Source organism: Pseudopipra pipra, chromosome 20 (genome assembly GCF_036250125.1).
Source record: "Pseudopipra pipra isolate bDixPip1 chromosome 20, bDixPip1.hap1, whole genome shotgun sequence".
NCBI classification, from domain to species: domain Eukaryota; kingdom Metazoa; phylum Chordata; class Aves; order Passeriformes; family Pipridae; genus Pseudopipra; species Pseudopipra pipra.
This window is the reverse complement of record NC_087568.1, coordinates 7811091-7837441: the sequence shown is the minus strand read 5'-3', so window position 1 is coordinate 7837441 and position 26351 is coordinate 7811091. Positions and strand designations below refer to the sequence as shown.

At 50.0% G+C, this 26351-nt stretch overlaps 1 protein-coding gene across 1 annotated transcript in view; it reads right to left on the bottom strand.

The window, feature by feature from the left end:
- ASTN2 (astrotactin 2) overlaps positions 1–26351 on the bottom strand; it is a 324150-nt gene that overhangs the window by 251283 nt on the left and 46516 nt on the right. The window contains exon 2 of the mRNA XM_064677101.1: positions 20799–20986. Within this exon, the coding sequence (XP_064533171.1) occupies positions 20799–20986 (188 nt within the window). The remainder of the gene's footprint in view (positions 1–20798; positions 20987–26351) is intronic.

Below are 26351 nucleotides of genomic sequence, written 5' to 3'. Positions count from 1 at the left end.
AGCTCCCCAGCGCGGGAGAGGGACACGGTACAACACCCTCTCTGCTCAATTAACCAGCCCCTTTCTGAGAGTTGCCAGGCCTTGGCCAGTTGTCCAGAAAACGTGGCAAAGGTGGAAAAATTCACCACAGCATTAAGGAATGGGAACTTCTTGGAGTAGCCCAACACCTCCAAGCCCCACTGATGGACCAGGTCTCCTCTGCACTGGTGTGTGTTGCTCCTCTACCCAGGGTGAAGAGAAGTGAGAGACTGGAAAAGGGGTTTAGGGTTTATTTATAGACATCTCAAACAATTTCTGGAGCAAGGAGACAATGGGAAGGTGCTTTTGAACATGCAGCAATTGAGGAAAATAATTCATTTTGTTGGTGGTTTATTGCTGAGCCCAGATCTGGCAGCTACTTTGGGAACAATCCAGCCTATTGTGTATAAAAAAAAACACCCCAACTAATAACCCTAACTATGTTTAAAGTGCAAATATTTCAGCATAATGAACCTCTTTCTGAAAAGCAGCTACACAAACCACAGCTTTCCAGGGGGAGAGGAAGGGTATTCAAACACAGTATCAGGGAAAATGCTCCTACGTGGTATTTGGCATCTGAAGATACTTTGGAATTTTGGCATTGTAACTCACACTACAGGAATTACACACCTCAGCCCCCCATGCCCCGGAGAGGAGCCTCCACTGGTACCTGAGGCATCACATACCAGAGGGAAAAACTGGGGGCGAAAAACGCAAACAAACAGACAAAAAAGCAAAACAAAGAAACAAACAGACAAAAAAACAAAACAAAGAAACAAACAAAACCCCAACAAACCCCAAAGTTTTATAAACTTGTAGATATAATCCTACAAGCAATTTGAGAAATACACTGCTCTCCCCCATGCATCACAGAGCAGGCAGATCCAAGACTTCGATTTAAGGAAAAGATCCAAGAGCTCAGCAACTCCACAAGCCTCCTCTCCCAAAACACCACAGCTATTCCCAGCAGGCTATTAAGAGCCCAGTTAAGTACAGCACTTAACCACACACTTAACTCCCATTAACTTCACTGGAACCTCGCACACAGATAAAATTTATCAGGTGTTTCAGGACTTTCTCATCTCCCTGCCAAGAACAGAATTCCCTTACCCAGCTCTCCATGGGATGCCTCCGAACCACCTCAGGGCTCCGCACAGTGGAAAAGCAAAACCCACGGGGACGGGTTTTCCTGCTGGAGAGCTCCCACACTCATTGCTTTACAAATCCATTGCTTACAATCCCGTGGGTCCACGAAATCTTTCTGTTCCACTGCACACTAAGTTGTCTCACCAAAACCCCGCTCCTCGGTCACTCAGCCCTCCCCTGCTGTATCAGTCGAAAGCTGGGATTTTAAAAGGATGGGAATGCACCAGCTTTGGGGTTTTTTTCTTATCTTTGAAGGCCAGCGATCCTTACCGAGAGAGGAGGGAGCACAGGGCGCTTTGCTGCCAGGCTGGGAGGGGAAAAGCCGAGTTTGCATCTGCCAAAGGGCCCTTGGCACCCCCAGCTCCGGAGAGCTCTGCACGTTCAGGGGACAGTCCCCATCCCAAAGCACCTGCAATTCAAGCCCATTCTTTTTCCTGTATGGATGCAGGACATCAGAGACAACAGAGCACAGCAGAGAAGGCAGCAGCAAGGATGGCAGTGATGCCACCTGGGTACCACCACGACGACCTGCCAAGCTCCCCGGTAGGCTACAAGGGGCTGAGACAATCTGGGGCTCACAGTCCCCATCCCAGCTGTAAGATGAGGGTTTGGAGTGCGTCTGAGAATGGATGAAGAACCAAGAGCTGCCACCCAGATGGAGCGAGGATGGCAGGGCACGGCTATTACAGCCAGTTCACCGCAGCCCGGGAGGGTCCGGCTGCAGCCCCTCCTCTCCTCTCCCCAGCCAAGAGCGGCTGAGAAAGTGCCCGCTTGGAAGCGAATTCATTTCAATTAAACATGCCTGGTGCTCCAATCGAAACCAATTAATTCTCCCCATCTGAAAGCTGATTAGCCGGGATATCTGGGTAAATGGATAATAACGGGCTAATAACCCCCTCCCGTCCCCGCGCACACGCCGCTGCCGCCGTCAGGTTTTTGACACGGTGTCTCGAGCCTAATTGCAGCATCTGGGAGTAATTGCGGAGCGGCTCCGGTCAGCGGTGGCAGGAGGCACCATCCCCGGCAGCAGGCAGGGACCGGGCGAGGACGGGCCACTTCAGAGCCAGCCTGACACCCCGTGACTGCTCCCAGGCTCCAAACGGGGCTCTGCGCAAGGAAAGCTGCCCCCCAACCCCAAAACATCCCTCATACCTCTCTGTGTGGCAGCGCTGGGCACTGGGATGGCAGTTCCCAGCTCTCCAGCCCTCCCCCCTCCCCTGGCAGTTATTAGCCAGTGTTTAACTCCATTGCTTAACTACCTTCCTCATCCTTCTCCCTCTGGAATGTGTTCCCACCCAGCCCAGCCCGGGGACAGACACCGGGCACAGCACAGTGCTGTGGTTAATGAGAAGGGCAGAGCCTTGCACCTCATTCCAAACCAGCTCCCCCCAGTTTAAGCATCCCCCACAAACCCAGGCTCCTGCAGCCACTCCAAGGCTCAGCCCCTGGTGTCCCCAGGGAGTTCAAAGAGCTGAACCCAAGACCTGGGGACGGCAGTGAGCAGGAGAGGACAGGGGAAAGCACAAAGCCATCCCATTCTTCTGTGGGCCTTGTTCCCTTGTCCCCAAGTCACCCCCTATGTCACCACAGCCATGGCCCCACAGCCTGACTCTCCAGGTCCCAGCCAAAGGGCAACCACTAGGTAGGGAGCTGGTGGCAGGAATTTTCCGGCTCTGTTCCCTTTTTTTTCCCCCACAGTTGGAAAGGGTTGATTAGCTAAAACCCACTTTCCAATGGGGTATTTTTGGTTAAGAAAAAACTCCTAGCCAAATTGTGTGCAGAGAAAAACAAAGACCTCAATCCTGCTGCCATTTTCTAATCAAATTTCCTTTTACTAATTTGACAGGCCTGTTTTTGAAAATCTAAATTAAAAGCTAAAATGCAGTTAGATTCCATAGCTAAATGGGAATTGAGACAAAATGTTTCAAATGGAGCTAATAAAGCCCTTCTGCCCACACCTTCGGGCTCACAAAGCTCCTCTCCATTCCTTGTTTGCTGTTCCTGGTGCAGGCAGTGGGCACTGAGCTTTGCTTATGCTCACTCCCCCCACCATGCACATGCATCCCCCAACAGTTTGTTTCTGGTATGTAGGAGGCAGGAAAACAACCTTCCACCCAGCTCCATCACAGCTCTCCCCGATATGGTGCCTGTCCTGCAGGCTGGCCTGAGTTCACATCTAATCTAAATTAAGCTCAGCTTATGCAACACTCCCATCTTCGGAGGAGTCCTGGCCTCCTGCAGAAGAAACAGCTTTGCCTGAGGGGAAAGCATGAATGGGAGATGAAGATCCAGCCTTGTGTTCCCAGAGAGGATCTCCTGGGTGGCAAGGAGAAGGTGAGGAGAGGAGAGAGCTACCAGGAGCATCCTTCAAGAGGCAGCACTGATCTGCACGAACTCCTCTGTCTTTCAAACCCTCCCCTTGGTCCAAGCAAAAAGCCTCCCGGTCCTCAGGCACTCAGATGTTGTCCTCAACACCTGACCTTCTTTCAGGCTTTCATCAAAACAGAGTAATTTCCCACAGAACAAAGGAAGCCAAAAAAGAGCTGAGTCCCTGCAATGTTGTACAGACAGAGCGCTGGAAACTTGGTGGTTCAGCCTTTCTGGTCCATGGCTTGGACAAGCTCCCAGCTCAGGGAGCCCAGGACACACAGTTAATGTGTGGAAGACTGACATGAAGGCAACCTTCCAGTCCATGGCTGGAGAGCACCTGGATGTGAGGCCTGGTGAAATCAGTGCCCCACATGCCACCACAGCAGAGCAATATCCAAGAGGACAAGGAAGCTGCTGAGCTCTTTGCTAAGTCACCACCTGAGCAACGATGTCCAGCACCAGGATGCTGTTCCCCAGGAGCTTCACTTGCAGCCAGGGAGGCATGGTCCTGCTCCAGCTCCAACCCAGCCTCCTCAGGGGCTCGTGGCCAGGCTTTCCACACCAGTGGGAATTTCCTCCCACTCAGTGGGCTTGTCCTCACACTCAAGCCTAGGACCTGAGACACCATGGAGGGGACAGCCAGCACTGTCCAGCCAAATGGAGGAAACCCTCTCTCCAAGACAGGCAAATGTTTTCCATCAAGGAGGTTTCAAAACAAGCTCTTCCCTCTTGGCAGCCTCAGCAGAGGGTTAGGACAGGTTCCAGCATGAAAACAGGACCTCAGGAGCCCAGATAGGGCCAGAGTCACTACATGCAAGAAAACAATTAAGTAAACAAAGCCCAGGGCTCTGCCACCTCTCCTGAATCCCCATTTCAAGCAGCAGCACACCCTTCCCTCCACTCTACCAATGCCTGCTCCTGTAGAATCATTAAGGTTGTAAAAGACCTTCAAGATCAGTGAGTCCAACCATTAACACAGCCCTGCCAGGCCCATTGCTAAACCACATCCCTAAGCATCACAGCTACAGGGTTTCTGAACGTTTCCAAGGACAATGATTCCACTGCTTCCCTGGGCAGCCTGTTCCAATGCTTGACCACAGCATTCCACCACAGTCCCTCTCTCTGACTCATTCCAGGGCACAGTGAGGACCTGACTCCAGCCACCAGCACAGTGGGACATGCCAAAGCACCAGTGCTGGTCCCCTCCTGCCCCACAGGGATGCTCAGCCTTCCAGAGAAGAGGCAGAGCTGCCCACAGAGGCAGCTCAGGCAGTAGAGGCTGCAGACTGTCACAAGCCCTAAAGCTGCTCCTGCCCATCACCAGGTGCAAAACACATTTATGGTTTCAACGTTCCCAGCAACAGCTCAGGGCTTCCTTTCCAAAGGACACTCGAGATAAGAATCTATGTGATGGCCAAGCAATTGCAGCAGGCAGTTCAATGTGATAGCCCCAGACAACAGAAGGCAGGAGAAGTCTGTCCCAAGAACACCAGGTGAGTAAAGTTACACACTCAGTGACTGTGTCCCAGCCTGGCCCATAAACACTCACCATGGAACAAGGCCAGTCTGCAAAGAGGGGGTTAATACCCACTTTGGGTATTTAAAGTGTGGGTACAGTCCCAAAGAGGAGGGTTGGGGGTCAGCAGCAGGCAGGGCTGTGCCAGGGAGATTTGCCACAGAGCTCTAAGCCACAGCATCTTGTGTCCACCATGGATGGGTCTTGCCAGATTTAGCAGAAGATAATTTCCCACAGCTCCTCATTTCCACCCTTGTTTTCCTCCTCCTCCTCCTGCATTTCAGTGATGCTCTTTAACAGTGCAACTCTGCCACACTATCTCCTGCCACAGACAGTTATGCTGTCCTACACAGCAGCTCCAAAGCACTTCCAAAGCTCACGCTTTCCTGCTCACCCAGGCACAGCTGGGGGGGTCACAGCACTGCATGGCTGTGGTCACACTGTGTTCAGTTCCCAGCTTCTGCCACAGCTCTGTCTGGCCTAAAAATCAATCAATCCCTACATCCCAAGGTCACTTTAGCAACTCAGGAACAGCCCTTCCCCTGTTTCGTGGGAGTGGGACGAGAATAAATGCATAAATCCAAGGATAAATGCAGTAGGGTGTGCTGGGAAGTGCAGAAGAGCAGAGTTACTGATCTAAGACCCTCACACAAGCCAGACAAGGGGGTGTGTTTTAAAACCAGAGGATGAACATGTCTTGCACAAACCAAACAGGAGCCCTAGGAAAGGAAATCCCAGAACTGAGTGTCTCAGCAATTGCCACAGCAATCCATGTCCCTGCCTCAGGCACCAAATGTCCCATCCCTGAAGGGACAAGTGGCTGGAGAGAGAGGAACAGACGTGGCAACATGGAACACAGGCACGTCCCACTGTTCAGTGGACAGCTCAAAAAGAAAAATAAAGTGTTTAGACCCCTCCTTTTAAAAAGCCATGGTGCTGGTGGCCCTCCACCCACCCAGCCCTGGGGGGATGCCAAGCCCTGCATCCCTGCTCACTGCCAGGCACTTGCAGCAAAATCCTCAGAGCAAAACGTTTACAGGAAAAGGGTCTCTCCATCAATCACTTCAAACCTCCTGCTGATTTTATTCAGTCCAAACATTGCAAAAGTTATCTGAAACCCTTTGGCTGTCACAAAGCTGGGCTGAAGGCAGAGCACTGGTGGGGCTGCTCGTCCCCAGGTCAGCCACAGTCCAAGCCCCAATCCATGTCAGACAGGGCAGGCTGGAACAACTGCCCACAGGCACTGGGAAGTCTTGCAGAACAGGACAGAGAAACATCCATCACTGGTGACAAAGGGTTATTGATCCTGCTCGGGGGCAGAGGCATGGATTTAATGACCTCTCCAGATCTCTTCCACTCCGCACACCCTGTGGAAAAGTAATCTTCATCCTGCAAAGCCCTGGAGAAAGGCAGTGCTCCCTGGAGTATCCCAACAGATGGCAGTGCCATCGACAGAGCTGGCACCAGTGGAAGGGTTGGGGTACTGAAAAAAACAACTACCCCACTCAAAAAAAGCCCCAAAACTAACAAACAAACAAAAAATCCAAACAAACAAAACCCACCCTGCAGTCACAACACACCACACCTTGCACAACCAAACCACTTCAGCCTTAACCTGAAAAACTTGTTTAAGAAAATGACAGTGAAAAATTAGCAGGGCTGCACTCACGTAGCCCGGGGCGTGCAGGTGAACCTTCCATCCACACCCTGCCCTCGACCACCTCCCAGCCCCAGGGAGAGAGGGCAGCATTCCAGGAGGGTCAGTGCAATCAAAGACACTGAGGAGTGCAAGGATAGCCAGGGTCACTGGCTCATCCACTTCATGTTCCAGTTTTCAATATTTGCACTGTCAGGATGTTTTCCAGCACAGATAATCATTTAAACCTGTAACTTCCCAGAAAAAAAACCCGCACAATTAGCAATTTCCCCACTAATTAGGAAAGGAAGAAAGAAGTCCAAGGCAGAATTTGTCTGCATAAAACAGAAAAGAGTAATGAACTAGCTACATATGAATGTAGTTAAATTGAAAATTAAAGCTGTGGTTCTTATTTCTGTACATGACACCCTTGAGATCCCAGCTCAGTAAAAAAATAAATATACACATACCTATATGGATATTCCACAGATATCCATGCACACACACATTCATAAAACATCATGAAGTGTTTTTGGTCATATGTCAGCTGCTGATGGGTCTCAGTGGGACACACAGACCCACAGTGCCGAGGGGCTGATGGGACCCCACGAGCTGAGATGCTGAACAAGGAGCAGGCACGTGGGAGCTCACGTCAGCTGTGCTATGGAGAAGGTCAGGGAAGCATATGGCGTGTGCACGGGGTGCTGGAAGGGGATAACTTCGCCCTCCTCAGCAGGTTTTAGGGCTGGTGCATTGTGAGCCAGGTCTCCAGATGCCCTTGCCTGAGGGGACAAGAGGAACAAGGGCGTTTTTCTCTGCTGCCAGGCAAGACGTGAGCTTGCACGTATCCTCTGATGTGATACAGCTGCAAAGATATGGGTGGCCGAGCACTCAGGGCTTGTCTCAGCCCTCAGAGCCCTTCTCCAGGGCAGCCACACTGCTGTCACCCCTCTCAGGCTCAGGTCTTTTAGCTGGCAAGAGACCTACTGAGACACACATGCAGTGACTGGGGAAACAAGCCGCCTTTCAAATTGAGTTCACCCCCCAGAGAAAGTCAAGCTGATCTGAAAATCATGAGGGGTTTCACACACAGCCCTCCAGCTTCTCCCATATATTCCCTCCTCCTCACGCTGCACCCTTCTCCTGCAGTCAACCCTGTTTCTCTCTTACATTTAAACAAAGCCTGAAATACCCTCCTAAAGCGAGCTCTTTTATTTCCACTTCATCATGTGCAGAAACCCCTCTGTACCTCCACCTCTTCCTTTTCTGCTCCTCATCCCTCTCCACATGGAACGACCTTGCCAAGTGCTCTGGGAAGAGGCTGAAGGACACAAGAACAACTCCTGAAGAACAGCTTAGTACCAGTTACTGCATCAGCTGCTCTCCTGACCAACATTCCAGTGCTGCTGCCTGTCATCTAAAGGACGTGGGAAGCCACAAACAAGACAAGGAAGACAGGAGGAAAATTATCTGCTCGTCCCCAGCTACTCAGCCCCGTGAATCAGCAGAGCTTGGGAACAGCCACATCTCTGGCCCTGCACAGTCACCTCACAAAAAAGGGAGCAGAGGGTGAGCAGAATCACTCCAGTAACACACAGGGGCTCTCCCTGCTCTGGAGGGAACTGGCTTTTTGAAGACATATGGCTCCTCTCCGTACTTTGAGCAGTGACACCACCACACTTCCAAATTCCAGCTGCCTAAGCTGTTTCTGCAGATATTTCCTCTTTCTATGCAATCATTTGGCTAATAAGATGAGCAGGTTGGGCTCATTTATTTTGGACACTGTTCGTGGGTCATTAGCAGAAAGGCTAATCATTGCATTGGCAGAAAATATCACTTCTGCTTCAGAGCCGGCTGTGTAGACGGGGAGGGGGAGAGAGCAGGAGCCTGACAGAGCCTTCAAAAAAAATAATATGAGACCCAAGTTACAGTGCTGTGGAAGTGGAATTTTCCTCTTCTATTTCCCAAGGTAGCTGCTGTTAGGATGAAGGGGACAGACTTCAGTGCCTGAGGCTGCTCTGCAGAGCTCCTGTTTTCTGACGCACGTGCCACCTCTGAGGGCCCGGAGAAGGAGCGACACTGGTGGCAGCAGCCCGTCCTTGCTGAGCCTCAGCAACATGCCCTGGTGATGCTCAGCCCTCCAGGGAAGGATAGTCATCCTCACCCACAGGCAAAGCCAGACAGGATGCCAAGAGCTCCACCGCACAAGGCGCCGGAGCCCTTTCTGGGATTGTTTGGGGTTAGCAGAGCAGATCAGCTGTGATGCCTGTGCTCTGCCTGCAGCACCTGAGCGCTAAAATCCACCTACAGAGAGTTGTTGGAGACATTTAAAGAGCAATTTGTATTCGGTGTGAAGGCTGGAGTGCCAGGGGGGATGCAGAACCGCAGGGCATTTGCAGAGCTGAAGCCTGAATTTCCAGGAGACACGGCAAAGCTGAGCCCTTGTTTCTCTCTCGAGAGGTGACAGCACAAGCAAAGACTAAGCTCTGTGACACAGCCACACCAAAAGGGCAGCACTGGGACCAGAGCTGTTTCCTAGGCTTGCCTGCTCCAAAACCATCTCTCAGTGGCCCTGGGAAGAGCTGCCCTGTGGATATTGTGCTTGGGCAGAGAGCAGGGACAGAGAGTCGCTCCCATCGCACCGCGCAGCAGCAGCTGCTGCTGCCTTCACTGACTGACCTGGCAAGGGCAGAAATGAAGTGCTTTAGGGAACAGCTGGACACGGCACAGGTTGTCCCCTTCCTCAACAGACACACAGCCAGCACGCCTCCTGCTCCCCTCCTCCAGCTTCAGCTGGCCCCAGATGTCCCGGCCATGTGTGCCGTCAGTGATGCCGTGACCTTGGCTGCTCTCAGCAGCATCCTCGGGGCAAGCGCAGGATGGGGCTCTCACCTCCCCAGGGAGGCTTTTGGCAGCCATCCTGTGCCATCCTGAGCCAGCTCTGTGCCTCCCCTCCCGCTCTCCAGCAGCACAGCCAAGAGCCCCAGCACACCTGCCAACCGATTACGGCAGGAGGGAGCCGGGCAGGGGGACAGGGTGGAAAAGGTTGGGCGGAGGGACACCAAGAATCTGCCCCTCACCTCTCCCCAGGGTGCTCCAGCTTGCCTTGAGCCTTGAGCCAAGGATCTTCCCGGCATCCCTGTGGCACCATCCCACTACACCCTCCAGACAAAGCCCCCCCAGCCCTGTGGCAGAGCCGGCTGCTCCATGGGGAGCCCCGTGACAGACGGGGAGCCGGGCCTTGCTCTGCAGGGCATTCCAACCACAGAAAGGGAGGAAGAAGATTTGGGAGCTAATTTAGAGCTTGGATTTCCTAAGCCTTTTCAGACACCGAGGCTATTGGCAGGCAGCTTTGCAGCCCCTGCCAGTCTCAGCGGCTATACAATGTCCTTCCCTTGGCAAGGGCAGCAGTGGGGAAAAAATAACACACAAAAAACAAGGGACATGTGATGGAGAGCTTGGCTGAAGGCTCCCTCCCCCCTGCCGACCTGCGTGCCAAGGAGGAAGAGCATGACCAAAAAAAAAAAAAGTTTTAAAAGGAAAGGAAAAAAAAAAAAAAAAAAACACACTACTTGCTAAGGGAAACATGTCCAAGGGGATGGAGCTGGCACAACCTGGGGCCATCACTTTGCTCAGTGGACAGGACAAAGCCATCAGGTGCCCCACATTCCACAGCCAGCCCAGGGAAAGCAGGACCCCCTCACTGCCTCCTTCATGAGCAGGAGGGAGCAGCTGCATTTTGCACAGCCCTGCTGCACCCCACACTGCTGTATGGAGCCCCCAAAAACAGGACCTTGCACACACCCCAGTAAGCCCACAGAGGTAAGTGCTGCTGGGTGCACAGCTCTGCTGACAGCCTTGAGTACATAGGGGGGAAATAGAGGGATTTTGCCTCAAAATTTCACTACTCAAAAAGGCAGGGCAGTGGGAAGCCTCCTCTCTCCTCCCTGGCACACTCAGCAGTCCCTGCAGAGGTGACCTCTCTGCTGAGGATGCTGTGCAGGAAGCAGCTCACCAGCACCCAGAGGGTACCAAGGGCAAAAAACCTGTGGCCAGAGCATCAGAGCATCTCAGGGAAGGACAGGATGAGTCCAACATTTAACTGCCTTTTTTTCAAGGGAGAAGAAAGGAAGTAAAGTGATCTGGAGAGCATGGGGACAACCCCAGCCAGCCAGCACTGGAGCAACCTGAGTGCAGCACACACATCCAAACCCCCCATCCAGTAACAGGCAAGGCATGGCCAGGTGAAGTGTGACCCAGAGCAAAGTGTACAGGGACTGTGGTAGCCAAATCCAAAGCAGCTGGTGTCCTAAGGCAGGAACAGCTTGGTGGGAAAAAAAATATAATCTGTCAGTGTGTCTGTCTGAGCCCTCCCTGCACAGCACAAAGAAGCTGCCAAGATGCTCACACAAACATCCCCGATTGTGGGGGGACAAGGGAAACACAAGCCATCAAACAGCCCCACTCATTCCTCCCTTCCAAGGCACACAGGGCTGAGGGGGGGGAGAAGAATCAGGTCACTTCACTTCTCTGGTTTGACAAGGCTATTCCCCAATTCCCAGGACACGGCAGCAGCTACTAAAACAACACATCTGACAACTCCTCCTCCCCTTGGCCCCTAGACAGCTTGAGGATGAGCTGGGCTGTGTGGCAGAGGCAGTTCTAGCACATGGAGAGAGAGAGGAGAATTGCAGCATTCATCCCAGCACAAGCCAGAAGTGACCCAGGTGGATTTGGGAAAGGGTGGCTCCAGAACTGTACCAAGGATACCTTGAGACAAGGTCTGTCAGCCCAACCAGCATGACCAGTCCCAACATCCCTAGGTAACTGATTCTCAAGATGTTTGGTACAAAACAGGACCAGTGACAAGCTGGTTGTGCCAGCCCAGGCTCTGGGAGCTGCAGGCAGTGACAGTACCAGTCAAAACAACACTGGGACTGTTCTCTGCTCCCACAGCAACTGCTGCTGCCACCACCCTGCTTTCACCCTGAGCCTGAGTTTGGTGCAGTGAGGAAAACCACAGCCAGGACAGGAAAACCATGGCCAGGGCAGGAGGAGAGCTCAAGCTCAGCCAAGGAATGGCTGTCAAGGAGTTGGTCACCAGATACATCTCTGGACAGGGAAATGGAGACACCTGACATCAATAAAGCATCAGCTTTGTTGCCACTCCCCTGCAGGGAGGTTCCTCTCATCTGAATAAAAAAAAAATAATTAAGAGGACTCCTCTTCCTTGAGGAGCTAGAAAGGAGGCTAGAAGGGAAAACCATCAGTTTTCCTGTGGGATGAAGGGAAACACAATGAAAAAAGTGCTGAATCTCTGAAAGACAAGCGTGTCCCAGCAGAACAGAGGCCAATGTTCCTACCCACTCCCTATCAGCCCCTGCCATAAAAAATCCAGCCCCAGGAGCACCCAACCTGGGGCAAAGCCCAGCCAGTCAACCAGCTCCCTTCAAAAATAGTTATTTTCCTACAGTTTTGTATAATTGGATTTTAAAAATAAGCTTCCAGTTTTTTCCTCTCCCTTTTCCTTTGCTGCACGTCATGAGAGTTCATGACGAGGCTGCTGCTCAGAGCTGGCAGAGACCTTTTAAAAGCTGTTCCTCCTCATCCAGGGGGAATGGAGGTGGGAGGGAGGAGGTGGAGTGGGAGCAGTGACAGGTAAAAATAACCACACTTGGCCTGATGTTCCTCCCAATTAAGCCAGTGGGAATTTTGCCCAACTTCCTAGAGCAGCACACACATAAAAAAAAGTGCTCAGCTGAATTAGCAGCTTAATGATGGTCAGAGAAAAATCATGGATCCATGAGCTTCTTCCCCCTGTTCCATGCTGGCAGGTGTCTGAGCATCCCCTGCCCTGGGGACAGACACTCAGAGGGTGATGGTCAGACCCACAGCAGCACATCTCCTCTGCTTTAGGCACAGTTACTCCACAAACAGCTTGGAAAGGTTTTCCCAGGAATGGTTTATCTGCTCAGACAGTTTCACATCAGCTGAAACTAAAGTGTAAGTGGTTTTGGGGAGGATATGAAAAGTGCTGAAGAGTAGAAACATTTCATTCTGACACTTCCCCGAACAAAAAGCACTCTGCCTTTTCACAGGATAGCATTGCCTCACGAAACCAAGTCCAATTTATTTTTAAATGGGAAAAAAAAGAAAGCCCAAACTGAGAGGAAATATATTTCTGGGGACAAATATGATATTGCATTTCATCCTGCCATTAACACTTACTCCCATCTTCAGGATTTGCCAATCAAATGAAAATTCAGCCTTTTGTAGTGCTGTAATGTCACATCTTTCACAACCACCTCGAAGCTGTTCTGTATGAGGTTCAGCACAGTTCACCTTCTCAGGAGCCAGGACCTGACACCGACAACACTTGAATGGATGCAAACACTTCCAGCTCGCATTCAAACACGAGTAACAACTGAGGGAAGCAAGATCTGCAGATAACAGAAGGTTTGAAGGAAAAAAAGTAAGACATTTCACTTCTCGTCTGACGACCAACCCAGCTTTCAAGCCCACAGGGGATGTGAGAGCTGGGTGATGCCCTGGGTCAGAGCCCATATTGTATCAACAGAAAGCTGGAGATGTTGCTATTCCTGCTGAGAGGTAAAAAAGCATGTCAGACATCCCCCCAGTACAGAGAAGCCTTACTGGTGAGGGGACAACACCCTACACCCTGCCAGCACCCCTCTCACTCAGCCAAGGAGCACCCCAAGGCAGGCAGTGCAAGGTCTGAATTCTGGGAAAACACTCTCCATCCTGAGTTATTACCTTGGAGAGCCAGGGGCCACCCCCACCCAGCTATCACTGGAGAAGTCAGCATCCACAGGAGTTTTCCTGGAATAACATTTCATGACAATTTTAACACCATATGTAGTTTGGAGCCTGGCAGTATAAAGCAATTAGACCCAGGCTGGGAGCTGCAAAGCGTTTCTGTGTTTACGTCAATGTTTCAAAGGTACCAACCAAGTACTCCCAGCACTTTACACACAGGATTAGCACGGTGCTCCCACATGGAATTACTCTCTCCAGGAGCCCAGCAGCTCGATGAGAACCAACCCGGGCAGGGTGGGGATGGAAATGAGGTTTCCAGGCAGAGCCACCCCATCAACACCCAGATTTTCATCTGCCTCACCTATGCTGGGAAAAAAAGCTCTGAGAGAAGGTCAGGTAATCAGCTACACCCCACAGCGCTGGGGATGCACAAGTATTTTTCCCAGGCAGATGGTGGGAAGAGGAAAAGCGAGGAGGAGGAAGGAAGGGAATAAGTTCAAGATGAGACTCCGAGATCGGCAAACTCCGATAAAAATACCCGTCTCGCTGCTGCCGGAGGGACCCGGCACGGGGGCGAAGGCAGGCACACAGCACCCTGAGCCACGAGCTCACACTGCCCCAGTGCTCCCCACCCCACTTCCCAAACCTTCCTTCTGTGTCTTTTCCTTCATCTCCTCACGACTTCAGCATCCCCCTTGCACCTCTCACACCCCCTGACTACACCGGCCACTTTTCCAATGTGAGCTTTTACTCTTTTCCCCTCTATCCTCTTTCCTCAGCACGTCATGGATGGGGAATTTTCTCAGGCTGTAGATCCCTCCCACACCTTCAATGCCATCTGCAAAACCCAATCCCCTTCCCAGAGCTTCCCATGGCTGCTTTTCCCCCAGTGCCAACTTCAATTGCTCTGGGGATGACATGAAGTTAGTTTGCTGCTCAGTTCAGATGAACTAAGAGCATTTATTCAGCCTTGCTTTATCAGAGATGCAAATCAAGCACTCCAGTTACATATTTTAACACAGTGGGGGGAAAAAAGTCTGATAGAAAGCTAAAAAGGGTCTAATGTATTCATTGGAGCTAAGGTGGAAACCAGAGATTAGAGAAAAATTATTAACAGAACAGGTGTCATTGTCACAGAAGTGACAATTTAAAGACAAATCCCCCCCAGATGAATTCCCTAAATACAAGAGCACACTGTTAACTACTTTTAGTCCCTGGTTTATATTGGCTCTGCAAGAGACTGGAGAAGAGGGGGAAGATGAATGGAGGAGGCTGAAGGCTTGGTCTGCCATCAGCACAGAGCCTGCAGCTCCCATCCACATCCCAGGGATTTGGGGATGTCTGGTGCCTCATCCACACCAGGATGAGCCTCTCCTTCTCCCCACAGACAATTCTCACACAGGGAAACACTGAACCCATCTCATGTGGGTTTAGAGCTTTTCTATTTGGTTTTGTTTTTTAATAAAAAACAGCTCATTGGAGATCAATTTAGATTTTTAATACCTCTCAGATAAGAAAATCTGCTGCAGCAGCAATTCTCTCCCTATCTTAATTAATTTCTAAACACATCACAAGCTGGAAGTGCATGTTTGATGAATCTGGTTGACCTCCTGGTGCAGAAATGATGACACAGATGTTGTGCCTTCCTCACTACCTCATTACTCATTTTACACCAGGGTTTTTTTTCTCCAATTGAGCTGGCTGACAGGAGCTCCAACGCTGCCATCAGCAAGACACGCTGCAAGGAGCCAGAGTAAGGCTCCAGCAACATTCTACATCCACTGGAGCAGCCAGTTCCACTGGAGCAGCCAGTTCCACTGGAGCAGCCAGCAATCCCACAGGACACACCACCATGCAAGCCTCAAGCACAAGGCAGGGAGGGAAGTAAATCCATTGTGAGGTTTTACACCAAAGAGGAAAAAATGCTGCTGGGTAGGGAAACAAGGCACCACACAAATGATGGCCAAGCAGGGGGAATGCTGGGGCTGAAGGAGCCTGTGTGTGGATTTGTCCAAAGCCTGCAGGATCTGGAGTTATCCCTCAGAGAGCTGTTTGCTGGTGACAGTGGGAATCACACCAGCTCTGCAAAGGGTTTCAGCCTCCTCTCCCCTCCCATACAAGCAGGGATAAGCCCAATTGCACTGGTATGATGCTACATCCAGCTGTGGGAAGGAGAGCAATCACAGAATGGTTTGGGTTGAAAAGGACCTTCAAGCTCATCTCATTCCACCCCCTGCCATGGGCAGGGACACCTTCCACCAGCCCAGGTTGCTCCAAGCCCTGTCCAACCTGGCCTTGGACACTTCCAGGGATGGGTCAGCCACAGCTTCTCTGGGCAACCTGTGCCAGGGCCTCCCCGCCCTCACAGTAAGGGTTTTTTTCCTAATATCCCATCTAAACCTACTCTCTGTTAGTTTGAAGCCATTCCCCTTTGTCCTGTCACTCCAGGCCCTTGTAAATAGTCTCTCTCCCTCTTTCTTGTAGGCTCCCTTCAGGTACTGAAAGGCCACAAATAGGTCACCCTGAAGCCTTCTCTTATCCAGGCTGAACAATCCCAATTATCTCAGGCTTTCAAAAGGGAAGAAAAGAAAAAAAAAAAGGTGATGGGGTGCACATGAATGCCCTTGTCATGACCCTCGCTGGATGCTGGCAGCTTCAAAATGGTGACAGCAGCAGCTCTTAAAAACCTCCTTACTGTTGGATATTCCTTAAGGAACTAGAGGCAACCCTGAGGAACTGTGCTCCCAAAACCCACCAGCACAGCTCATCAGGGTGCAGGACCCCTCCCTGGCTCCACTTCGGAGCAGGATGTGAAATCAGAGGGAAGCATTTAAGAGCAGACTTTATACCCAGCTCAGGGGCTGATGGAGCACAGCACTGATGGCTGATCATTAGGGAAACATCAGGAACAAGAAGAAAAAAGGAAACTCGTACAAATAAGTGCTAAAAAAAAAAAAAATCCTCTGGGAGACCTAGAAACCAGCAGCTAACTTGTCTGCTTCCAGCACAGCCAGCAGAAGGTAGGCATTAAACAGAAAAAATAATAATTTTAAAAGGCAGCCTGATGAGTTCTGGTCACCTTATACTCCAGACACTGAAATGGTCCCTTGCAAGGTGATGGCATGAGATGGAACAAAGCTTTTGCTTATTACCACTCACCAAGAAAGGCAGCTTATTTCTGCTGGAGTAGAGGTAGTGCAGAGAGCATTTACAACCCTCCCACCATGCAGGGGTGGTCCTGTCTCTGGTATCCCACAGCCAGGACTTTTACTGGTATCACTCACACAGCCTTAAGGGGGGGAAACCCACCCCTTTGCCAGCAGGACAGGATGCAGCTCTGCATCCTCTTCCCAAACCTGCATCCCAGATACCCATGGGGCTGCCAAAGCCAGTGGGTGTTGTGGCCCTATTGAGGTCTGAGAGAGGGGTCAGTGCAGAGATAAAACGTGCCTGTGCCACCCAGACCAACCCCTCCACCCCCCAGAGCCTGACAAACAGCCCCCATCCAGGGCCAATGCTGTTGGACACGACCCTGGGCTGGGTTTAGCAGGAGATAAAGCAATAATTAAACAGGGACATGAGATGGTGTGGAACAACAGAAAAAAAAAATAAATCTCTCTTATGTTTTGTTAAATTCAGCAATTTACAAGGCTGGAATAATTAGTGGTTTAAAATGTTTTGACACAAGCAGCCCCAATAATCATGATAAATCATATCAGGCATATGCCCAGATCCTTGAAGTGACAGATGACAAACAGAGCAGTGACAAGACGCTCCATCACACGGGGAATCATTGAGTTAATGGAAGAATTATTGCTTCTGAAATCCACTCCAGTCCCATTGTGGGGAACATTCCAATTTATCAAAGCCAAATGAACATTAATTGCTGCAGCCTGCTAAGTTTTCGAGCTGCTGTGACCTTCATTGAATTTTAATCCAAAACAGATAAGATTTACTTCCACACAACAGGAAACAACACAATTAAACCCAAATGACAGCTGAGATTATGGTGAAAAAACACAACAGGCGTAATGACAAAAATATTGATTCCTTTCTACTTGACACTGTGCTAAAAAAAAGGTAAATAAATAAAATCTTGCATTTGCATATTTGTTTGGGTTTTTTTCTCCTTTTTCTCTTCTTTTCATTTGGGAGACAAATTTCAAATACTCAAGCCAAGAGGAAAGGAGTGGCAGAGAGTAATGGAGACTGAATTCCCTTTAACTGCAGTAATTAATGTTATGTCTCATTGGGGAGAGATTAAGAAAAAACAGTTAGGAAAGAGAAAAAAATAAAAATTAAGTATTATTTTGCTGTCAAAGACGCCCTTGAGCTTAGGAAGGGAGGTGTGAAGAGGGTCACAGTCACTCAGTGCTTTGCAGGGGCAGATGGTGGCTGCAGGGACACGGGGCCATGGACACTGATGGCCCCTATCCCACTGCACTGGAGGCAAAGCCACCCCAAACCACAAAGCCACACACTGACAGCCCAAATCCCTGGAAGGAGGAGTAAACCCAGGATTTACACCTCCCTGCAGCCCCCAGGCAGAGCAGGAGATACCAGCCAAGTCATAAGCACCTACAGAAACCCAAACCAGCGTTCCCATCGGAGGGAGCTCAGCTCAGAGACATCTCACTGCCTCAGAAAGCTGTGCCCAGTGCTCCCTCAGTGAGGGATTAGCCAGATCCCCCAGGCAAACCTTCCCCAGCTCCTGTAACTCGGAGAAGGAAAAGACAGGAAAAAGCAAGTGTTACAACCACGTAAAGGAGATGGAAGGAAGCCCTTTCCCGTGTCTCCTGTCCTGCCCAGTGGGATGCTGGGCTGATGATGAACAGGCACACAGAGCCTGAAACCCCAAGGCAGTGCTAGGGTGGGCTGGAATTCCTCATCTGCAGCAGGAATGGTGTTTTAGTCTATAGAGAACACTCGGGAGACACTGGGCTTCATGGTGGGAAGAGGAAGGAAAAGTATTTGAGAAGCATCCCAGGGATGTCCAGCTGTACCTCAAGGCAAAAAGGATAAAGACACAGTAGGAATGGGAACAGGAGGGGGTGCCCACAGCACCCCATGCCAAGCACAGCATGGCCAGGGAACTCAAGTGATGAGGGCTTTCTGGGCTGTGAATTAGCCGGGGTCAAGGAACAAAGTATAGGAGTGGGAAAGCAACCTGAACTGAGCCCGAGGAGCTGGGTGAAATATTCCAGCCAACATACAAATAATTGTGCCCATTTTATTTCAGCTACAGAACTCCATGTGGTCTTAAGGAGGAAAAAATGAAAAATAACAAAACACACAATTATCTTTGCTGGTAACTCAAAACTTGGCTCAGGTTCACTCAAAAAGTTAATGAACCTTCTGAAAAATCTGGGCAAAGTTTCAAGCCTGTGCTGCAATCCTGATTCAGGGAAGGAATCTGCAGGGCTCTTGACTCCCCAGGGACAAGTGTGCAGTCCAGATCCCATCCCAGACTCCTATCCCTGCCTGGAACCTTGGCTCCTGCTGCAAGGAATATCAGGATTGACAAAGAAAGCATAATTACAGCTCATTCTGTGTGGAAGGAACACTTCCTTCTCTTCTGTCTTCCCATTGGTTTTGCAGAAGGGAGGAGAGGCTCAGGGCAGGAATTAACTCTCACAACAAAGCCATGGATGCTCCCATGAAAATGCTTCCCATGGTATTGCACATCTCCAAGGACTAACCTGGGATCAGGGGGCAGAAACATTCCTGCTGTGACATGCAGAGCAATGCCATCAACTCCACCCCGCTGGCACCGCTGCTGCCGCTCTGAGGTGCAGCAAAGGAAGGCTCTGGGCAGCAACTTCTCCCAGGAACTTTCTCTCTAAGCATCAACCCACTACAATCCTCCTGTTGTACTGCAGAAAGAGCAGCTTTAGCAAGTGCTGTGGATCAGGACTGAGTCTCTCCCCACTAAAGAAAACCTGCATTTCGAGCAGGAATCACCAGTCTCCAGAGACAGTGTCTCCCTCCAGACACGGGCCGTGTCTCTGTAGCTCAGGTTTGCCACAACAGCCAAACAGTCCCACACTCAAACCAGGATCAAGCTTTTCACACCCACACGTGTATTCCCGTTGTCTTCCTTCCTTGCTCTGTCTCTCCCTTATATATTCAGGCTCATTTTCCAAGTATACAAGTTTAACCCTTCCCCCACGTGGCAATACTCCATCCCACTGACATCTTTAGCAGGGCATAAAACCATTCCCCATCCAACCCAATAAGCTGCAGTCCACAATTCCTTTTCCTTCTGCCATCCTACATCTTATCTTGCCCAACAGCCTTAATGCCAAGCCTCTCTCCATGCTCACACACAGTGCCCAGTCTGAAGCCCCACTGACAAATGCTTAGACACTCAAAAAAAAAACAGACTTAAGTTGTAAAAACCGAATATCCACTTGTAAAATGAAAAAAAAGTACAGATTTTGTGCACTGTGTCTGTTCCTCCTTCCAAAACAAAGGCCAGAAGCTGTGGAGATGATGCACAGGTTTCAAGAGATGAACAGTTTCACCTTTTGCAGGGTGGCTCTGATAGGATCCCCAGTGCCATAAGAGGCTTTCTTTGGGCAAACAGATGACATGCACATACACTGGACATACAAACCTAACTTCTTTTTTTCTTTTATTCACAGTTTATCTGATGGGACTTAAGGGACAATACCCTGAGTCTCATTTCATGGATGGAGCTCTAAAACAGAACACTGATGGACCAGATCCAAATATGTTGGCAACCACCTCATACAATACCAAACCAAGCACTTCAAAAGGCAATAGAGCACATCCACAACCTGTTAATAAAAGGTCACAAACACCTGAGATGGAGATATTGAAAGCACCTGGGCACCCTCTTTTTACTTTTAGTTCAGACTTGTCCTTTGCAAGAGATGCTGCAGCCTCTATTCACTGAACAGGTAAAATTCAGTTTCAGAAAGAAATGACCAAGCCAAAAATCTTGCTTTTGAACAGATCAAAATGCAAGACCAAGGAGAAATACTCCACTGACACCTCACCACTTTACAGCAGAGACAAAGAGCAACCACAAGGATCCTTGTCACCCTCCCAGCAGCTTTTTCCCCACTCTCTGTTGCTTGATTTTGTTTCATCTTCTCAGAAGACAGAACACTCTTTTTTTTTTTTTTTTCTGGCCCATTCAAACACATCCCTCCCTTTCTGGAGACCCAGCCAAGAAGGGACACAGACATTTGCAAACCAAACTTGCCACCCTGCTCCTTGTCACCCGCCTCTTACCACGACCTGGCCGCCAGCCCCCTCCTCCCAGGGGGTTCTCTGCCCCCTCCGATGCCATTGGCAGCTTTGACTCACCATGACTGAGATGTGAAGAATGTGCATCTGCTCCTCCACTATCTCTGAGGGCTCCTGGAGGCTGGGGGGGGTGGCCCGGGAGAGCTGCTCGGCGCTGCTCATGGAGACGTGGAAGTACAGGGTGCCGTTCTCCAGCCACTGCTGCTTCCAGTGCACCAGCGAGATGTCAGCCACGGTCCCCGACATCTCTGCAGGGGCAAAACACACAAGGAGGACGTGAGGATCAGTTGTTTTTTTCCACAACGCTCAAAGGTATTACTCTAAATGATCCAGGAAATTGAGATTGAGTTTTACCCCGGTACTGGTTCTATATCATCATCTACAGGATGAGCTTGAGCGTTATTTTTTAGCCTCTGCCTGCTATTTCCCCCAAATGTGAACAGTAAAGTTTGTCTTCCTTAATAAAAAGCAAGGGGCTACAGAGTGCTTTGGGATTTCTAGACTAGGAAGGCAGCAACATTACACAGGTTGCCTTTAACCTCCTATAGCTCTCCAAGGAAACAGGCTGGAAGGAGCTCCCAAGGACCTGCAGCCAAGCCCAAGGGAGCTTTGTGAGTCAGCACAGGGAGGACACAGTGCAGGATGCAGACACCAGTCCACACTTTGCTGGCATTACAATGGAAACCTTCCTCCAGGTGCAAGGCAGCACCTCAGCTGTACTGAACAGGGATGTTCCCAGAACAGACCACGAGCACCAGCAAGAAGAGATCACCACTAGGCTTGACAAATATCTATTAACCTTGGAGTTGCATCTCTTGGTCACCTTCTGCAGCTTCTGTTGGTTTCACATCCCACCTAATCCTGATTTACACCACAAGCACCCTGGGAGCTGGGATTACAGCACCCCAGCACATCCACTATATCAGCCTCCCCGACCTAGGGCACTGCACCAAATCAGGGGCTTGGACAACACAAAGGGCAGCCCCAGACCTGCAGTCCCAGCAGAGGCAGCACCTCCCAGCCTCAGCTGCAGCTCCTGCCTGGGCCAGGAGCACTGACAGCTCCTCAGCTGCCCATCACGTTGCAAGCGGATCTGCACAGAGCAGATTTGGCAGTTTGGCAGCTGAATCAAAACCCAAAAAAATAAAAAACAAACCCAAAAAAAAAAGCACAAAATGAGCCAAAGTATTTCTCCTTCCACCACCTCTTTTTTTTGTGTGTGTGTTTGTTTTTCCATTTGTGATATAAGCAATGGGAAGCAATTCAGGTCCTCTTAGTCATTGGGCCCACAGCGCCGGCAGTCACCTGCTTTGAGGGAGATCCAAATTCAATTCCCTCCTGTTTGGGAAGAGCAACCAGCTATAACAGAGCACAAACACACTGTCTGCAGGTGTGACTGCTCCAGAACAGCCAAGAGTACAAGCTCAGAGACTCCTGGCACCACAGTGGGCACAGAGACAAGGTCCTCCTTCTCCTCCACACCTTGGCCACAGAGGGTCAAACAGGGAGGACAGGGCTTGTTCCCCTGTTGGCAAAGCAGCCAGGGAATGGTGATGGCATTTGGCATTTCATTATCCTGAACCCAGCTGGGCAAAAGCACATCCAGGAAGGAACAAGCCCAGCTGAGTCTGTCCTGAGGAGTCACTCACACCTGGTAGGACAAGATGCTTCAAGACACTTGGGTGCTGGCTGGCAAGGAGCCACTCAGGCTACAAGAGCAGGCATTTCCACTTCTGCACACCCGCATCAGAACCCAACAAAAAAACCTTCTTGATCTTTCAGGAGCAGTTTTTCTCACCCCTAAAGTCAATACATTTTCCAGTAGCAAGCTCCAGGCTTTCTATCACGGATCAAAACAGAGCCAACCAACCTGCTCACAGAGCAGCCCCCATCATGCCACAGCAGGTCCTGCAGGATCCTCTCCTGCTGCAGGGCTGAGAGCAGGGACAAGGTCACTCCATTACTGCCAACTCCCAGATTCAGCACCTCACTTTTTACCCTGCTGACACACCTGAGCTGCTGCACTGGCACCTCCATCTCATCAGAGGAGTTTGCTCATTGCCTCTGCCCTCCCGGCACAGCTCCAGTCCTTATCCCCAATCCCTGTGGGCACCTGAGCACCCAACAGAGAAAAACCAAACAGCTCCTAATCCTGCAAAATCCTCCTAATCCATCAGGAGCCCACACTTGCCCTTCAGGGGGGACATGTGAGCTCCCTGTCACATCTCTGTCACTGCTGTGACATCTCTCCTAATGACCCTTCCCCTCCTCTAATAAAAAGAGCTGTTTGCTGGACCAAATCAGGAGCAAGAGGTGTTGTTGCTTGCACTCTGTAACCTGTAAATCACAGCAGCCCCGAGGCTCTCACTGCAGGACAGCGGCTTCTGCAAGATCTGGGAACCTTATGAAATGGGTCTTGTGTCTCTTCATCCCAAAAAGGCTAAAGCAGAGGGTTTCTTACAGCAGTAAAAGAACAAAATGAGAGGAGTATCAAGGCTCCTTAATTGCAATCGCCTTCCCAGCAATACTTCAAAGGTCTGTACAGAAAAACATCTCCTTGTCTAATTAAAATCAAAACAAATGCTACTTTTAGGAGCAGAAGCACTCGCTCATCTCTGCAGTAGAAATCCATGATCATCCACAGAGGCAAACAGGGCCATGGGAGAGCACAGAAGCATCAAGGGACAGACTCTGTTATGCAAAGCCATAATCTTAATTCTGTCCAGGGGGACAGCCACCCACAGGAGGGGATGATTTACAGCATTACACACTCATCACACACACACATCCCTGCAGCAGACCTTCCCAAAAGAGCTCAGGAAGGAGGTTATATCACCCACAGCACAGACCCCACATGGGTGCCACCACAACCCCACTGCTACAGTTCCAAAGGCTACATCACAATAGGGAGGCAGGGAAAAGAAAACCTCACGGGTCAATCTTTCTCCAATTTTTTTTCCCCTTACACACGTTTTTTTTTTTGCATGGGACATTTAAAAGGATCACAGAGAACATTTCTCAGGAATTCTGAAATACAGGCAATTTTTTGGATTTTAGCCTAGACTGAAGATAAGCCTGTTTCATTTTCAAAAGGTCTCTTCCAAAAGTAGAAACTTCAATTTAACATTCATTTCACCATTTTAAGCAAACCCAGTAACCAGGCAGTTTGTGACAAACACTGACTTGCCAAGCCTGGATACCTGTTCCCAGACATTTATAAACACCTGTGTGCTCAACACCCCCTGAGCCCTCATTGCAGGACACTTATTACCCCCCCAGCATCACCAGGACACGATGAAACTCCATCAAATTCACTACTCACAATAAAAAAAAAGCCTTTTCAAGCCCTGCAGCTGCTGAATTCTTCAATATCCAAACACAGGGAAGTTTCTTGGCCTCATATACTTGACACAAATACTCCACTGCCTGTGTTTCACTGGACACACGTTGTCACTCCTCTATCTGCACAGTACTTACAGCACTGATAGCCCGTCCATCAGAAAGGATGTAATAGTCTGCAGCAAGATTGCCTGTTATCAGAGCTTTCCAATGCTTTTGGAACAAATTAAGGGCATTCCTGCACCAAAACTGAATGAGATACAGTTAAGGTTTTAAATGGGCAGCAATGGAAAAAGCACTTGTGGTCTATAGCTGTTTAAAATCTCAGTATCCAGCAGATGGGGAGCTCTCAGATGGGGTTCAAACGCAGCTTTGTGGGTAAAACACCGAGTAAAACAGCCAAACAGATCATAAAACATCTGCCATGCCATCTTCCTACCTGCTCACTGTGCTCAGCAGCAGAGAAGGGATATGAGGGTCCTCATTCCCTGCAGCAGCCAGCCAGACTCCTTCCCTTCTCCCCCTCCAAAGGCCCCAGGCAACCACATTTCTCCATCCCAGAGCAGAGGATCCAAGGAGCCCCTTCCCCCTTGCAACACCAGCAGAAATGGCTCCACTCCAGCCTCCCCCAGGTGCCTCCTCAGCTCTTCACACCTGCCCTGCATTTCCAATCAGGCAGCTCAGCCGAGCCCAGGGGCAGCACCCACCAGCCTTCAACACCACCTGGGGATGGTTTGAATTTAAGAAAAGGACACACAGAGCATTTTCTCCTTTTCTGCCCTTCCTGAAGCTCTGTGCCTCATAAAACTACAACTTCCAACGTTTTCCTTGGAAATAAAACAAGCAATCCAACCCCTTCTTAAGGCTCAGTCCCCAATGTGAGCCTTAAACCCTTCTTAAGGCTCAGTCCCCAATGTGAGTTCGTGCTCATCTAGGACAAGGCAGGGGACAGCAGTGACCACAGCAAGATCCCTTCCAAACAATGCTCTAATTCCATTTTTCCCTTTGCTGTTGCTACAAACCTTACATATAAACATTTCATTGAAGTCTTCAAGTTGTATTACAATCAAACTTAAAAGCAAAAGGGCCTAAATGCATTTGGTTGGGGACCAAGATGATTCCCATAAAAGCAGATTATGCTGACATGATGAATATAAAACGAAACAGCAGATATTAAAGTTGGAGGATTGTTACTCCATGCCTTCGGGCTACTGGCCGTCCTACCCACCTCCTCCCTCCTCTCCCTCCTCCCACTGGCTTTCACTGAAGGCAGAGAAAGCCTTTTCACCTCTGCCTTCTCCAAGGAAGGCTGCCAGGCTTGAAATATTCACTATCTGCCCCCAATCCCCCCCTCCCAGACCTTATGCAATGCTTCAAAATTCACCAGTTATTCAGGAGGCTGCAGCCCTGCCTTCTCTGTCATGGCGTTTTACAAAGCCCGTTTTGTATTTAATTGGCTTGTTCTCGCTAATCTACCATGATTATTGTATTTTTTATTTCATTCTTGAAGGTCATTATTAAAATAAGCCGTTTTGCTTACGGCTGCTCATCCCCACACAGTTCCCCGCCCCCGGATAACCAAACCCTCCTTGTGCTTCCTCCCCAGTGCTGCTCAGACCCTGGGACCTGCTGGGCTCCCTTCCTATAAGTACCAAGTCCTTGGTGTGACGGGTGAGAAGCCAGTGAGTAATTTCCAGTGCACGGATCCAGGCTCCTCCTGCCTTTTTTCCTCCCCACCTACTTCATCCCAGCAGGACCTGCACCCTGCAGCCAGGCTTCATCAGCTCACCTGCACAACTCAGTGTCTTAATCTGCTGGCAGAGCAAAAGCTGGAGATCTGTTTAGGCATTGTATTTCCTTTTACAACCTTGGCATCCTCTTCTTGCCCATTCATCACCCCTCATCCTGCAACCCCCATTCCTCCCGCTGTTATTCCAGGGGCTCTTCTGAGTTAATGTTCTCCAGAGGCGCCAACCTCCAGCGAAGTGTTGGTTTAGAGATTCTTCGGTGCTAGCTACCACTTATGCTAATAAACCAAATTTATGCAGAAAGTCATAAACAGAGAGCTCTCCCCAGTGCCCTTGCCAGCACAGGATTGCTCCCTGCGGAATAGATTATCACACTCTGTGCAGACTAGTTCCGAAACGACTCTAGTAATGGGGCTTCCCCCCTGCTCCCCAGGGGGCTATTCTGCAGTCAAACAGACCCAGAGAGTTCTAAGGGTTTGGGTCTTTTGGTGGCAACGTGGTGGGGGTTTTTTATCTCAATCATTAG